This window comes from Ipomoea triloba, chromosome 2 (assembly GCF_003576645.1).
Source record: "Ipomoea triloba cultivar NCNSP0323 chromosome 2, ASM357664v1".
NCBI lineage: Eukaryota > Viridiplantae > Streptophyta > Magnoliopsida > Solanales > Convolvulaceae > Ipomoea > Ipomoea triloba.
The window spans coordinates 25,026,350-25,043,243 of record NC_044917.1 but is presented as its reverse complement, the minus strand read 5'-3'; the positions used below and the strand labels follow the sequence as shown (position 1 = coordinate 25,043,243).

Genomic DNA, 16,894 nt, shown 5'->3' with positions numbered 1-16,894 from the left:
GCCTATGGGAGGTCAGTCGGCCCTGCCTTAAGCCGCGGGCCTTGGCAGGGCCTGCCAAATTTTAAAATTTTTAAATTTAAATAAAAATTAATATAAAAAATAATAAATGTATATTAAAATAATTTGTATAGTTTAAACATATATTAATGCATTTTTAATTTTTTAAACACAATAATAACAAATAATAATCAAATACGGAATACATAATGTATTAGTCCATAAGTAAATAACAAATCATTTTTACAATATGCTAAATGTATTTAAACTATATTAGTTTATATATATATATATTGTAGCATTTGTATTTTAATAATTTTTTTTATTATATATTTGGCGAGCCTCCGCTGGCCCATTAAGTCCGCCCTGTTAAAGCATGCGGGTTAGGCGGGGCAGACTAAAAAGCCCACCAAAATATGGGTCCAAAATATCAAAGTCCTCCCCGTCCTTTTCGCGGGGCAGGACGGACTAACTCGGCGGGCGAAAACAGCTCTACTTACACTTTAATTTCAATTCCCTCCTAAGTAACAATTAATTTATTCATAATTAGTATCACATTTTTCCTCATAAGTATTACACTTTTTTCTCATATCTTGTCGTCTAGTGGCATCCGGTGTCACAGTTTACACTGCCTTGGCCCCACCAAAGCCCATGGGCCTAACGTGTTGGCCCACCAAATAAAATATGTGTGTATTCAAAAATCTAATAATTACATCATAAATTAGTCACTAGTCTATATACTTATATAGTTTTTTTTTTTTTAAAAATCAATACGAATTTTAAATTCAATAAGTTGTCCAAATAATTCAAAAGAAAAAAAAAATAATAGGAAGTCTAATAATAATTAAGTACAGAGTTTGTGTTAGGTCGTTGTTTGAATGCCTTGTTAGAACGTTAGGGTTCAGAATATTGGATTTAGTCATTTAGCAAAATAAGAAATATAAATATTAATTTTAGATTTAAAAAAAAAAAAAATTGGCATGCAGGCCAAGGCCGGCAAATTTTACTTGGAGCATGGTCCATGTAGCGGTGTGGTACATGAAGTAAGTATCATTTTAATTATATTACAGTTTCATTTGATAATTCAGGTTGTTGAATGAACTCTTAGTTTCATTAAATATAATTGACAAATAAAATATAGTATATAAAATTAACCCAAGAATATATTTTAATTTAATTGGGATGAAGAATTGAAAAATATTACTCCGTATATAAATCTAACGTTGAATTATTTAATTTTGAGAATGAAATTTGTTGCTATATGAACAATATCACATGGTTGTTGTTGCAATATGAACAATTTCACATGGTACCATTGGTACGATATTATTATAGACTTATACTTTGAAAATAAAAAGAGTACTAAAAGTAATTATTACTTCACCGCTAATCTTTGAAGGTTTAGGAAATGGCTATAACTTGTTTGAAGGGAGTATTTTTTGAAGAATCACTCTAAGACTTCTTTTCTTTTCTTTTTTTTAATTGTATTTTAATCTCAAAATTTGATAATGCTTTTCACTAATAAAATTTATTTGACTATTTCTTTTTTTAATTTACTGAATCGTTTTAACTTAGTAATATTATTGATGGGTCCTGACGTGAAAAATGTAGGGAAAATAATCATTTTCATTTTCTAAATGTAGAATTGAATTTTGAGACAACAATACATGTGATGAATGGAAAAGGTGTATGTGGGGTTTGGGGTTTTTTTCTTTTTTTCTTTTTTTTTTTTGGGGAGGGCGAGGGTCCCTTCTTCTACTTGGTAACAATATGATTCTAATAGTTTTGCGATACTACAATTTTTTACAAAAACAGTACGGATTTTGAAAATAAAAATTTTAGAATAACACATGATACGATACTAATAATAAGAAAATATTGAAACTATATATTTAGTGATTATATATCTATTGTTCTCTTTTATTATTAGTTTTGATTGATAGAATATTGATATTCGACTTAACTCATCTAGCTTAACTTAAATAGACAAATGTTTATATGGACCATGAATAAAATGTTGGTTTAAAGAGGTTTGAAAATAGATGAACAGAGAGAAAAAGGAAATCTTCAGGCGTGATAACACTTTCCTATAAGCTTTTAATCTTCCCTCTATACAAGCAACGAGGTTTCAAGATTAAATCTTATGGGATACAAGAAGATGAAACAAAGTTCTTTGTTGCTTTAAAAGAAACTTTCTGTAGAGTGTTGAACTGTAAAATATCTTGATAGAATGCAAAACTTTTTTCCCCGTTCATCAGATGACACTACCTGGAATTTATAGAGAAAATTCTAAGCGTCGGGAGCAGTTACTGGAAGTTTATGGCTGTTTGGTAAACCACCTTCAACCATAAATTTGAAATTCTAACTGATTTTGGATAGGATAATCTGGTTCACGTTAGTTACGTACTCATGCATGAAAAACGTGTCAAAAGCACATTCTAGCACATCAGCATTCGAGTCACAGAAAGCTTTACAGATTCGCATCTCTCGAGAGTTGGAAGTTTGCATAAAGACCATCGGGACATCTGTCGATCGAACTGATCTCTCGATGTATCTCTCGAACATTCCTATCTCTCGAGACAACGATGTTCCGCGAACTGATCTTTCGAATAAACTGACCTCTCGAGGTATCTCTCGATTATCCAAAATCATCTCTACCAAACTAAATAATAATACTTACAACTCCTCAACTCCAAATATTATATAAGCTTGCATGGTAGACATCTGAACCATTAATCTCCATTACTATATAAATATCCAACAATCCTCCTCTATTTATATAGTAAAGGTTAATGCTTTACCAAGATAAATCCAAAACTTGTGCATAAATGAAAGTGTCTTAGAGATTGAAATTTCACATAGTATAATACGCGATACATTAATTCGGATTGCAGTGATGGACGAGCCTTGAATCACGCAGTCTCTTTGAAGAAATGTAGGTAAAATACACACAAGCTTTACAGTCACAAAACTCAAAACCTTGACACTATTGAAGGCCATGTGTCCGTATCCATTCATGAACATATCCAAGCCAAACCCCTAAGCTCTTTGAAGCGGCCACACCTCATGTTCACATAGGCTAATCCTTCACATCATGCCCTGCAACAAGCATTTTCTCAAAGGATTAGTTAAGAGTAAATCTCACCCTTTACGCCCATGCAGACCAAGTACTGACTTCAGGGATACCTTTTATTTAGTACTTGCAGCTGATTAATGAAGTACTCATCAAACATTGAACTCAGGACCTAACGTAATATTAGGCGTGAGTTGTGCTTTCCTTCACCTCTCGACTAGAGTTGGGTTTCTTCAAACCTATCCCTTCCGATGTCTTTAAAACCATGTCCCTTGCCAAGGCTTTAGTAAACAGATCCGCTAAATTGAACCGGGACCGTACAAAGTCAAGTGCCACGACACCATTACTTAGGAGCTCTCGCACATAGCTATGTCGCATGCCTATGTGCCTTGACTTGCCATTATAAACTTTGTTATATGCTTTGGCCAGTGTAGTAGCGCTGTCACAATGTACCAAAATTGGCGACATCGATTTCGGCCAAATAGGAATTTCCATGATTAAATTCCTTAGCCACTCAGTTTCTTTGCATGCAGAAGCTAAAGCAATAAATTCAGATGCCATTGTTGAATCTGAAATGCAACTTTGCTTTTTAGATGCCCAGGAAATTGCACCTCCTCCAAGCAGAAAAACCCATCCACTAGTCGAGGAATAATCTTCCTGATTCGATATCCAACTGGCATCCGAATATCCTTCTAGGATGGAAATACCTCTCGAATACACTAAACCATAATCAGAGGTTTTGTTCAAGTATTTCAGAATTCTCTTTAGTGCCATCCAATGTATTACACTAGGATTACTAGTGTATCTACTCATTTTCCCTACTGCCAATGCAATATCGGGACGAGTACTTGTCATTGCATACATTAGACATCCTATCACTATGGAATACTCCAACTGTGAAACTGGATTACCTTCATTAGGAATTAACTTAAGTGAAGGATCCATTGGAGTAGAGACTGGCGAACCAGTCAAGTGATTGAACCTTTTTAATACCTTCTCAATGTAGTGAGATTTAGTTAGTCGAACACCATCCTGGTCTTTAGTGATTCTTATTCCAAGAATGACTTCTACTTCTCCCAAATCTTTCATGGAGAAACTAGAACTGAGGAACCTTTTAGTCTCTTCTACCTTTTCCAGACTAGTTCCAAAGATCAACATATCATCTACATACAAGCAAATAATGACCCCTAGTCCTTGGTCATTAAATTTACTGTAGATGCACTTATCGGACTGATTTATTTTGTACCCATTGGCCAACACCACTTGATCAAACCGATCATGCCATTGCTTAGGTGCTTGTTTTAAGCCATAGAGTGACTTAATCAACTTACAAACCTTATGTTCCTGTCCAGCAACCACGAAGCCTTCTGGTTGCTTCATGTAAACCTCCTCCTCTAATTCACCATTTAAGAATGCAGTCTTTACATCCATTTGATGAATTACCAGATTGTGTATAGCCGAAATGGCAATTAACAATCGAATGGTAGCAATCCTTGCAACCGGTGCACAGGTGTCGAAGAAATCAACTCCTTCCTTTTGTTTAAAGCCCTGTGCGACAAGTCTGGCTTTGAACTTCTCGATAGACCCATCAAATTTCATTTTCCTTTTGAAAATCCACTTGCACCCTATAGGTTTACAACCTCTCGGAGGATCAGTTAAAACCCAACTGTTATTCCCCATGATGGAATCCATTTCATCATTAATTGCTTCTTTCCAAAAGGCAACATCATGAGAATTCATAGCTTCCTCAAAGGTCGCTGGATCATCCCCTATATTGAGACAATATATACTTTTGGTTGCCAAGCAACCTCTCGATCCTTCGACCAAATACATTTGGAAGTCTGGGCCAAATGTCTTTTCTTTCCGTATCCTTTTGTTTTTCCTGAGTTCAGGATCCTTTGATACTGCATGATCATAAACTTGATCATCATCTATGGATTCACTAGAACTGGGAATTAGATCCTTGGTTCTATCTATCGAAGTGAATCTATTTTCATCAAAGATAGCATCCTGTGACTCTATAATATTATGTATCGAAACATAGTCATTGGGTTCTATCACATAGAACCGGTATGCCTTGCTATGGACTGCATATCCTATAAAGATAGTCAATGCCCTTTTCTCCTAGACTTTTACGTTTAGGATCTGGCAACCTTACCACAGCCCTACAACCCCAGACTTTTAAATAATTCAAGTTGGGTTTTCTGTTGAACCAGAGTTCATAGGGTGTTACCCTACTTTTTTTGTTAGGAACTCTATTGAGAACATAACAGGCGGTCAACATATCTTCTCCCCAGAAGCCTTCACTCAATCCGGAAACTGATAACATGCAGTTTATCATTTCCTTGAGCACTCTATTTTTCCTTTCTACCACACCATTTTGTTGTGGAGTATATGGTGCTGTGGTCTCGTGAATGATACCCACAGATTGAAAGAATGGTGGATCATAATACTCACCACCTCTGTCAGTACGTAATCTTTTCACCAACTGACCAGTTTGCAATTCAACCTCCAACTTGAATGTTTTAAATTTTTCCAAGGCCTCATCCTTAGAATGCAGGAGGTACACATAGCAATATCTCGAATAGTCATCTATGAAGGTGATAACATATTTCTTATTTCCCAAGGAAGGGGTGCTATAAAAGTCACACAAGTCACTGTGCACCAATTCAAGCAAGGTTGAATTCCTTTTTATGCTAGGAAAGGGATTCCTAGTAACTTTATTTAGCATGCATGCACTGCATGGTTCCTTGTTCAAATCAAATGATGGAATTAATCCATCTTTAGCCATGTCAGATAAACGAAAATAATTTACGTGACATAAACGAAAATGCCATAAAGATGATGAACACACTGTATACACAGAACCATCAACTTTACTAGTATTCAATTTGAACATATTACAACATAGATATCCTTGGCCTACAAACATACCGGCCTTGGATAAGATAAACCTATCTGCTTCAAAAACAAGTTTAAAACCACACTTGTTCAATACAATGCCAGAAATTAAATTTTTTCTAACATCTGGGGCATGATACACATCCGTGAGAGTCAGCTTCTTTCCAGACGTGAGAAGCAACTCCACTTGTCCAATCCCTTTCACCTTCACCATGGAATCATTTCCCATGTACAGGCTTGGACCATCTTCCAGACCTTTATAAATCTTATAAAGATTTATATCCTTGCAGACATGCCTGGTTGCCCCAGTGTCAACCCACCACGAGTCATCAGACTGCATGACCCAAATTTCAGATATCTAGCAATGAAGTTTTCAGTACTATCAGAAACAAGATTAATGAATTTACCTTGTGTCTATTGGCCACTTACTTGGCCAAGTTCACCAGAAGATTTACCTTCCATTTGTGTCTTTCTAATCTTCCAAACGTCACAGTCCTTTTTAAGGTGTGGACCGTTGCACACCCAGCATCTAACAGAAGCCATCCCTCTTCCTTTTCCATTCTTCTTAAACTTAGAAGTTTTGGTGACCTTTCCCGGTTTCCCTTTCCCTTTGCGGTTCCTATATGGTTTGCCTTCATCAACAAAGTTGATGGTAGAACCCGAGGCCCCGGTGACCCTTGCCCCGCCTTTATTCTTACTTTCCTCCTGTCTGATCCCTTCCTCAACATACAGGTGAGAAGCCAGTTGCTCCATGGTAAGTTCATCCTTTCTTTGCATCAAGGAACAATGTACCTTTTTCCATGAGGGTGGCAACTTGTCTATGATACTGGCAATGGCAATGGAGTCATCCATATTCATGCCATGTTGCCTTATCTGTCCAAGGATCCTGACAATCTCATGGAATTGTTCCATGACGGAACGATTGTCCACCATTTTGAATTCATTGAATTCACTTACTAGGAATTTCTTGCTAGAGGCATCCTCAGATATATATTTTGCCTCAAGCACATCCCACAGGTCCTTAGAGGATTCCTCATATTGATAAATATCAAAGAGGGTGTCAGACATACCGTTCAGAATATGACCACGACAGGCGAGATCATCATTTTCCCACTTGAGCCGGCGACGGGTAGCTTCTAACGTCTCATTCTCTTGTTCCACTGGCTTCGGGGTGCTCAACACATATGCCACGTTCAGGGCCGCAAGGAGAAACTTCATCTTCTTTTGCCATCTGCGAAATCCCACGCCTTCAAAGTGTTCCAACTTTGGGATGTTAACAGCAAAGTCAAGGAACCCAGCATTCATCTTTTCCAAAAGCAGGATTAAAAGCTTATAGATTGTTGGTTTAAAGAGGTTTGAAAATAGATGAACAGAGAGAAAAAGGGAATCTTCAGGCGTGATAACACTTTCCTATAAGCTTTTAATCTTCCCTCTATACAAGCAACGAGGTTTCAAGATTAAATCTTATGGGATACAAGAAGATGAAACAAAGTTCTTTGTTGCTCTAAAAGAAACTTTCTGTAGAGTGTTGAACTGTGAAATATCTTGATAGAATGCAAAACCTTTTTCCCCGTTCATCATATGACACCCCCTCGAATTTATAGAGAAAATTCTAAGCATCGGGAGCAGTTACTGGAAGTTTATGGCTGTTTGGTAAACCACCTTCAACCATATATTTGAAATTCAAACTGATTTTGGATAGGATAATCTGATTCACGTTAGTTACGTACTCATGCATGAAAAACGTGTCAAAAGCACATTCTAGCACATCAGCATTCGAGTCACAGAAAGCTTTACAGATTCGCATCTCTCGAGAGTTGGAAGTTTGCATAAAGACCATCGGGACATCTGTCAATCGAACTGATCTCTCGATGTATCTCTCGAACATTCCTATCTCTCGAGACAACGATGTTCCGCGAACTGATCTTTCGAATAAACTGACCTCTCGAGGTATCTCTCGATTATCCAAAATCATCTCTACCAAACTAAATAATAATACTTACAACTCCTCAACTCCAAATATTATATAAGCTTGCATGGTAGACATCTGAACCATTAATCTCCATTACTATATAAATATCCAACATAAAATGCACATTTTAATATATTAAAGATACATTATTTTTCCTCAAAAAAAAAAGATACATTATTTATGTATTGATTGTCTGAATGTACATTATTTGATAATATACAAAACAATCTACCTTCCAACTTCAGTATTCAAATAATGTACATTTGTTATATTTAAAAAGTATCTTTTATTTATGGGGCGGCCCAGATTTAGAAGCCCATTAAGAACAAGAGGGCAAATTACCAATCATAATTGCATGGACCATGGTCCACACAACTATGTGGACCATAAAACAAATGTACATTTTTAATATATTAAAAGTACATTATTTTTGTACGTAAAATACATTATCTGAAACTCTGAAAATACATTATTTAAATGCTGAAAGTATATATATATATATATATATATATATATATATATATATATATATATATATATCATATAATGTACCTTCATTTAAAAAATAATGTACTTTTAGTATATTAAAAATGTATCTTATATTCATGATCCACACAGCTGTGTGGACTATGGTCCATAAAGTGCTATGTGGATCATAACAAAATGTACATTTTTAATATATTAAAAGTACATTATTTGTGTACTGAATGTACATTATACAAAATAATATACTTTCAGTACTCAAATAATGTACTTTCCCTGAATATAATGTAAATTTTTAATATCCTAAAAATACATTATTTGATAGTATGATCAACGCAACTATGTTGACCATGGTTCACATACACCTAACTAAACAATGAGTGGCGCATGTGTTGCCTATTTTTTTAGGCGGAGAATCAAACTCATGACCTTTCTAATATCAAATTGAAGTACGTGTTCCATATCAACTAAAAGCCTAAGCTGTTAGTTGAATTGTACGTTTATGTTTATATATTATATTCTCAATATGATTAATCCTCTATAAGCTAGAAAATGGCAACAAAATTAACCCAAAAATTTATTTTCATTTAATTGGGACAAAGAAAATTATTGTATAAGCTAAATTATTTTAATTTGAGAATGAATTTCTTTTGTTTTTTTTTTTTTTAAAAATTTTGTTTTCCATAAATATGATCAATATCACATGCATGGTAGATATTATAGACTTAATAGTTTGAAAATAATAAGAGTATCAAAAGTACTTATTACTTCACAGCTAATTGAACTTTGGAGGTTTAGAAAAAGGCTCTAATGCGCGTGTTTGAAGAAAGAATTTTCCGAATGTAGTGGTGGAATTGAATTTGTGAATTCGTGATGAATGGGAAAGGTGGCCGTGTGGGGAATAATTGAAATGATATCCCTTTCAAAAAAATTGAAATAATATAAAATTTTAAGATGTAATTGACTGAAAAATTAAAGTAATGAATATTTTGATTTCTTTGAAAATTTTATAATTAATATTTGAAAATTTTGATCAATTTGATTATCAATCATCGGTTGCGTAATTGATTTTTTTTTTCTCAACCCAAAATAGGGGAGTCCTTCTAGCGGGTAACAATATGATTCTTCTATTTTTGTGATACTACAAATTTTTTTTTCAAAACAGATTATAAATTTTAAAATTGAAAATTTTACATACATACTATTAAAATAAAAGTTTACAATATAATATCATATCATATCATACAATATTATAATTATGCCCGAGCAGCCCACCTGGTGTAGGTGGTTGCAGGGCCCGACTGGGTGTGACACTCATGGGTGGCGAATCGTGGATTCGCGGGGAATCTTAGGGGATTTGGTGAGATTCTTTTCTAATTCATATTAGATAGTATTTATGGCGGTTTAGACAGTTTAACTAATTTTCCTAAAGTTAAAGTTGTTAATTTCTTCTTTCTTTCCTTCTCAAGGTTCATTAATCTTTTATAAATACTCTTATAGTTACATTGTAAAGGGTTTTGATTTTAATGCAAGTATAATTACTTTGTCTCATTATTTTTTTTATTTCATTAATTCTCTTATTTTACGGTAGTATAACTCCGCCGTACTCGCGGCAGTCAAACCTACAACAACAACAATAACTTAAAAGATGGTCATGCATGGTTCTAGTTCGAACTAACTCATATGCAGGGCCGTTTCAATAAAAATTGGCGTCCTGTGCAATATCTTAAACTGGACCCTTTTTAAAGTAATTTTTATATATAAATAATAATTGTTCAAAAAGTTGTGTTAGAAATTCAAAATATAAATATTGTATAAAAAATGCATCTAAATTTCATTTAAAAAGTGACATGTGTCGTGCACATTTAGATGCAAAATCATCCACCAAGAAAGCTCAATTGCACTATAAAAAATTATTTTGATACATTATGTAAAATAAAAAGTGATAATCATCATTCAAATAAAAAAAAAAAAAAAAGCTCCGCTATAATTATTATAATGTACTAATATAGTAATATTTGAATTATCTAGCGGAGCGGTGATGGGAAATTGATGCGCAATTTTTAAAATGATTTGTATGTCAGCTAATAACCAACAAATGATCACAAAGAAATAACCAGCTTAAATTGAAATAACCAGCTTAAATTGTTTATAGTTGATCGGTCAAATTAAGAAAGCTATTAGAAGGCTCTCACAAGAGAATTTTGAAATCTTGTGATTATCAAATTAACTTGTTGGATTAACTTGGAATTAAACAGTTACTGTGCATTGTAGAATCTGTCTCCGTAAAAGAATTGTACTATAACCATTAAATAATTAACGTAATCAAATCTATCAGTAAGGAATTTCTACCATAAATTATTAAATTCATAAAGGAAATAAAAGTTAATTAAACCTACTGTATAAATAACCTCCAGCATGTAATCCTCTACGACCTCTATATACAAATTTTTTTTTTAAATGGGGCCCCCAAATTGCACTGCCCAGGGCCGGGCCTGCTTATATGCAGTAGAAATTGAACCTTAATATAATAAAAACCTCGACCCAAAAAACATTGTGTGTGTATATATATAATAACAAAAATATAATTATAATAAATAACGAATATTTTATTCTAAAAAAAAATAACGAATATTTAAATTTGAAAATTCAAATCAAATAATAAGTTTTGGACTATAAAATATGAATTTGGAACTTCAAATTTACAAATTTGAAGATTGAAAAATAGGAAATTTGAAAATTAGAAGATGTGATGAAAATAAATAAAGCGGTTTCCAACTACTATACAATTGTTCTATCTTATAAGGTGTACCATGATACATTATTTATAAATTGTTAGATTAACCTCATCCCAGAAATTGAATGCCTTGCTAAATGATATGGCAAGATAGATAGCTTTTTTTTTTTTTTTAGTTTTCAACCTACGTGGATAGCAAAGGAAGAGAGAAATTGATAACTTAGCAAGTGGAGAGAGAGAAGCAATGTGGCAGCTTTGTCCACCAATCATTTCACATTTTCCTTTGTTGTAATTTTTATTATTTCTTTTAATATTATTTTATTATTATATTTATAATATAATATGAAAGTGTGACCCATTTTTGAAAGTAAGAGAGATTTGCAGGTAGAGCTGTCAAAACGGGCCAGCCCAGCCCATACGGACTGGCCCATCTCGGGTTGGTCGGAAAACGGGCCGAGAACAGTCCCGTTTTCCCACGAGTTGGGATTTGGCCAACCCAACCCATGTATGACGGGCTAAACGGGCCAACCCGTTAATTAATTTTTATTTTGTTTTTTTGTTTTATGTTTTCAGCCCATACGGACTGGCCCATCTCGGGTTGGTCGGAAAACGGGCCGGGAACAGGGTTATACGGCCCGGGTTGGGATTTCTTCAACCCAACCCGCCCAAAAGCACGGGTAAACGGGCCCAACCCGACGGATTGGGCCCGTTTTGACAGCTCTATTTGCAGGGATAAGGATAGCCTTACTACAATGGTTCAAATTTAGATAATATCCTACATTTTTTCCAAATTAGAACTCGCCCATGCCCCATGGTCACAATTACAACAAAGTACACTGTATCATGGTCCACATTTTAAAATTGACTACTAATAAATATTCATTTTTAGCGTACTATGTGTTTATTTTTTTGGTAGTATATTAAAAAGAGTAAATACCCAAAATAGTCCCTCGACTATAGCATAATTCACAAATTGATCATTGACTATTGATTTAATCCAATTAAATCCTCAACTATTCAAAATTTACCCAATTAGGTCCTCCGTCAATTCTTCCGTTTAAATGCCTGTCAATTTTGAGGTCAATTTAGTAATTTCATCAGTTCCTTAGTTATACAGTAAACCATCCCTAAAATGAAGACCTAAATACGTCGTCGTTCTATTATTTGTCTCCCTTTCCATTGTCGACTCCATCGCGACCAGGGATGATCGTGGTCGGCCTTCCATTGTCGACTCCATCGCGACCAGCGGCGATCGTGGTCAGCCAGGATTGAGCAAAGAAGAAAAAGCGTGAATTGAATCTACTATCAGATCTGCTCAACTTCCAAAACCACCTCGATCCCACGTAGGTGGACTGCGACGTAGCGTAGAAAATCTTGAGCGGCTCGAGCCCAGTGACCAACGAGGAGAGGCAGAGAATGGAGAAGTAAATGGCGAGGTAAATCTGGACGAAAATGATGAGTTTTTTTAGGGAGAAATAGACTTTGAAGCGGTTGAAGATGAGGGAGACGAGGATGAGAGGGATGAAGATGAAGGCGAAGGAGATGAGAGGCATGTCTCTGTACTCGGAAATCAAGTTGTCTTGTTCTTCGTCAATCGAGTATGGTTTTGTGCCACCGAAGGAGCTTTTCTTGGTGGATTGCAATTTGGGTTCTTGGAGTTTGGTCGAAGGCTTCTCTTCTAGCTGGGATTTGGGCTGTCCTTTTGCTTGAGCAGCAGCATTGCTGGTTTTGTTCTTGGAAAAATAGGAGTTAAGCTTGGTTAGATATGAGGATTTCTTGGTAGTTTTGGTTGAATTTGAGGCTTTCAATTTCAATGAATTGGAAGTAGAATTCAGCTTCTTGAACTGATTCTTCTGGGAAACCTTAGAAGAGTCTGAAGTGGGTTTGAGAAGCTTGGTTTTGTTCTTAAGGGAGAGTGAAGAAAGAGAGGAAGAAGAAGAAGAAGAAAGCTCGGTTTTTTGCTGATCCAAACCCAGACCCAGTCTTGATAATCGTAGTTTGGGTTAAGAAAGAGGTGGGCGACATAGCAGAGGTGGCGAAAGAGGGGGAGTGGGATAGCAGCGACGTAGCTGGGTGGTTTTGGCCTATCCCCAATGACTGAGAAGACGCCATTGACGCTCTGGTAAAGGATCTTCTCTGGGTCTGCAATGGTGGGAGTGAAATTTGCAGAGAGGGGAGAGAGCTCAGAAATGGTGGTCTGAGAGGAGAGGGAGAGTGGTGGCAGTACTCAAACATTCCCTAATATTGGGTCCATTGAGCTTTGAACATGAAATTACATATATATCCTTAAAGATCACGGTCAGCAAAAAGTCAAACAGACGGAGGACTTAATTGGGTAAAAATTGAAAAGTTAAGGACTTAATTGGATTCAATCAATAGTCGAGGATCAATTTGTGAATTATGCTATAGTCAAGGGACCATTTTAGGTATTTACTCTATTAAAAATGAACATTTAGTATACTAAAAATGAATCTATATTTTTGTGATCTACCTTGTAAATTGTAATACGGATTGTTGTCCACATTACATAATAAGGAAAATTTTACTGTGGACCATGGTCCATGTAGCAGCATAGACCATAAAGTAAAATGACTTATTATTTTAATTACACTTTAGTTTCATTTGACAATATTTCTCTATTTTTAGTTTCATTTTCCTTGCATACTAGTTTTATTATATATAACAACATTAAAGTATCATTTTGATTCTACTACAGTTTCATTTGACAATATATGTTATTGCATGAACTCTATTTTTTTTAGTTTCATTTTCACACTAGTTTAATTATAGTAATGTTGAAGTATACTTTTAAATACACATCATGTTGATTTGACAATATATGTTATTGTATGAGTTCTATTTTTTTGTTTCATTTTTCCCACACACTAGTTTCATTATAGCAATACTATAAAGTATCATTTTAATCTTACTACATTTTTATTTGAAAATTTACGTTATTGCATGAGCTCTATTTTTAACTTTATTTTTCACACACATTAGGTTTATTTTAGTAACACTAAAGTATTATTTTTATTTTACTACTAATTTGAAAATCATATTGGACCATGATCCATATAGCGTTGTGTGGACCATGGTCCATTGTATAACAATTGATATTAAACTAAAATCAAGTGGTTGGTTTCTCCTGGCCCAATAACGTTGTGAATGATTTGCCCAATAATAGGTAGAAATTAATTGCTCAATTTTATATGTGCCAAGGCCCATAATCAATCTTTTATTAGGCCCATATCACATACTTCTACTTTTTAGAGTGCAGGATACTTCAAAATAAACAAGTGGTGCTTTCCAACCCGACCAAGTCAATAGATTAGGACAACAATATCCGAGAATCATGTTATGTTCAATCTATTCAAGTCAAATAATTTGCTCTAGTTTGTTAAAAAATCAAATAAGTTGACTAATATGTTCCGTTCATATTTCCTTTCCAACAGGCCAACATAGCTATAGAGTCAGTTCTACTTATTAATTTTAATTTGTTTCAAACCTGTACAACTTAAATACCTTATTATGCGATGGAGGCTTGAAGGGTCAAATTCAATATCTTATCATTGAAACATGGAGCTTATGCTACGAAAATATAAATAAATAAAATTGCATATTCACTATTAACTACTCCGTATAAGTTTTGAGATAGGGATAAGCGCTTGAGTTGACAATTGTTATTATAGTACACAGGTGTTGGGAGACGATTTGGAGTGCATGCAAGTTTTATTTTAATATAAATATATTGAAATCAGGTTCGAGATAAACATATAATTTTAGTCATCTTGTGGGCACACATGCACCGATATTTTACCAAATGGGTTACTGAATTATCGTGATTTATCCTTCTATTATTTTGTTAGAGATGGTATATGGGTATGATGATAAGAGAATTTCATTTTTTGTGGGCAAGAATTAAGAAAATAAAATGTTTGGTTTCATAAGGAAAACAGTTAACAACACACCAATGCGAGGTTAATTGTCAAAACTGGAAATACTTTATGACATGCATGCATGTGAAATGCTAAAGTATTTAATGCTCAAAACAACTGTACAATTAGTGGGACTAGTCGCATTCTCTATGCCGTGACAGGCGGTATAATACTCTCCCAAGGGTCCACGGATCCTATATTTTAAGAAAAACAAAAATGATATAAAATTTTATACATAAATAAATTCATATAGATAATTAAAAAAAAAAAAAAAAGCGCACACACACAGACTCATACTAAATAAATTGATATAGATAATTAAAAATAAAATAAAAAACACACACACACTCATACTTTTTAAACTAGTAAAGACATACATGTCTAGAAAAAAAATAGTTTCATTAAGTAATTTACTCATCTTTAAAGTGAACCTCTTTTGGTAAAAATCTTAATTTTCAAAATCACTCTGCAAAGATAAATCACGAGTTGCGCGCAATCAATCCACTGCCTACCTGTCTTACCTTAGTTTTCATATACCCAAATTTGAACTCTCCCACCACCATCTACAATCGTAACTTTAAATTAGGTGATGAACCACTGCACCAAGGCCAGGGTTTGTACTTAGTATTCTTGTTGCTATAATTAGGGTTGGGTGCTACTTAATGGAAGGAAGAGTGATCATATTTTAGCCATTTCTTCCGTGAACATGGGTTTAATTAATGAGGTCACAGCCTCTTCCCCTTTTGTCATTCTGAACTCAACTACCCCCTAACCAAAGAAAGAAACGCTCTTTAATAACCTTTTTTCATCGCACAAGAAACTCCATCTTATCATCATCATCATCATCATCAAATCATCAATCAATATTCAATCCAAATCCCATCCACCATGGATTGGGTTTCATGGCTCTCCAAATCCACCCTCGAACCTTCTCTCGTCTACGACTACGCCCTCACCTTCGCCCACAACGAACTCAACCAAGAAGACATACCCTTCTTCAACCATGAATTCCTCCAAAGCATGGGCGTCTCCGTCGCCAAACACAGGCTAGAAATCCTCAAACTCGCCAGGAAAGAAAAGGGCAGAAGCAGTAACAGTAACAGTAACAGTAGTAGTAGTTCGAAGCAGAAGATTTTGTGGCTGGTGTTTGCGGTGAAGCAAGTGAGGAAGAATCTGGCGAAGCAGGTCCGGGGTTGGATTCGCCGGGAGGATTCCCCCGGCAGCCTCACGATCGTGTCGGCGAGGAATTGCAGTCTGAGATGGAAGGCGGCCATGTTGAAGAGGAAGAAGACTAATAATAATCAAGAATGGGCGCCGAGGATGATTGCTAATAACGTTAACACAACTCCTCGTACTAATAAGGTTTTGGGTGGTGAGGGAAGATTGATGATGTTGACGAATGGGAGCCCGTTGGTGGATCATCGTGATGCTTGGAGCTACAGCTCCGCTTCTAGCTCCCCGAATCTTCGTTACAACGAAGACGAGGACGACGAGGAGAAGATGGGCGGCGCCGGTGACGGAAAGTACTGGTCACCCACCATAGAAGACATCAAGTGGGATTCGATGTTTCAGAACCTGAAACCCACCTGAAAATCTTCAACTACTCTTAATTAAAGTCTATAATTACTGCTTTGATTCTAGGTGTGAATTGAAGATAAATGATTTATTATTATGTTGTGCAATCTCTGTTTTAATAACTTCTTGTTGTTGGTTGGCCATGGAGGTACTTACTTGTTTTTGGCAATTTTAGATGGGAAGAAGGTCTACTCCACTAATAATACTTTTTAGGATGACAA

The 16,894-nt window shown here is 35.2% G+C and overlaps 1 protein-coding gene across 1 annotated transcript; it reads left to right on the top strand.

Moving 5' to 3' along the window:
• The first annotated feature begins 15,804 nt into the window (after positions 1-15,804).
• Positions 15,805-16,894, top strand: LOC116009680. The gene has a single exon (XM_031248799.1). The coding sequence runs from the start codon at positions 15,987-15,989 to the stop codon at positions 16,686-16,688; it is 702 nt and encodes a 233-aa protein (XP_031104659.1). The 5' UTR covers positions 15,805-15,986; the 3' UTR covers positions 16,689-16,894.

What these genes read in the sequence shown, in the direction of transcription:
- LOC116009680 (XM_031248799.1), top strand. Translation starts at nt 15,987, where the DNA reads ATGGATTGGGTTTCATGGCTCTCCAAATCCACCCTCGAACCTTCTCTC.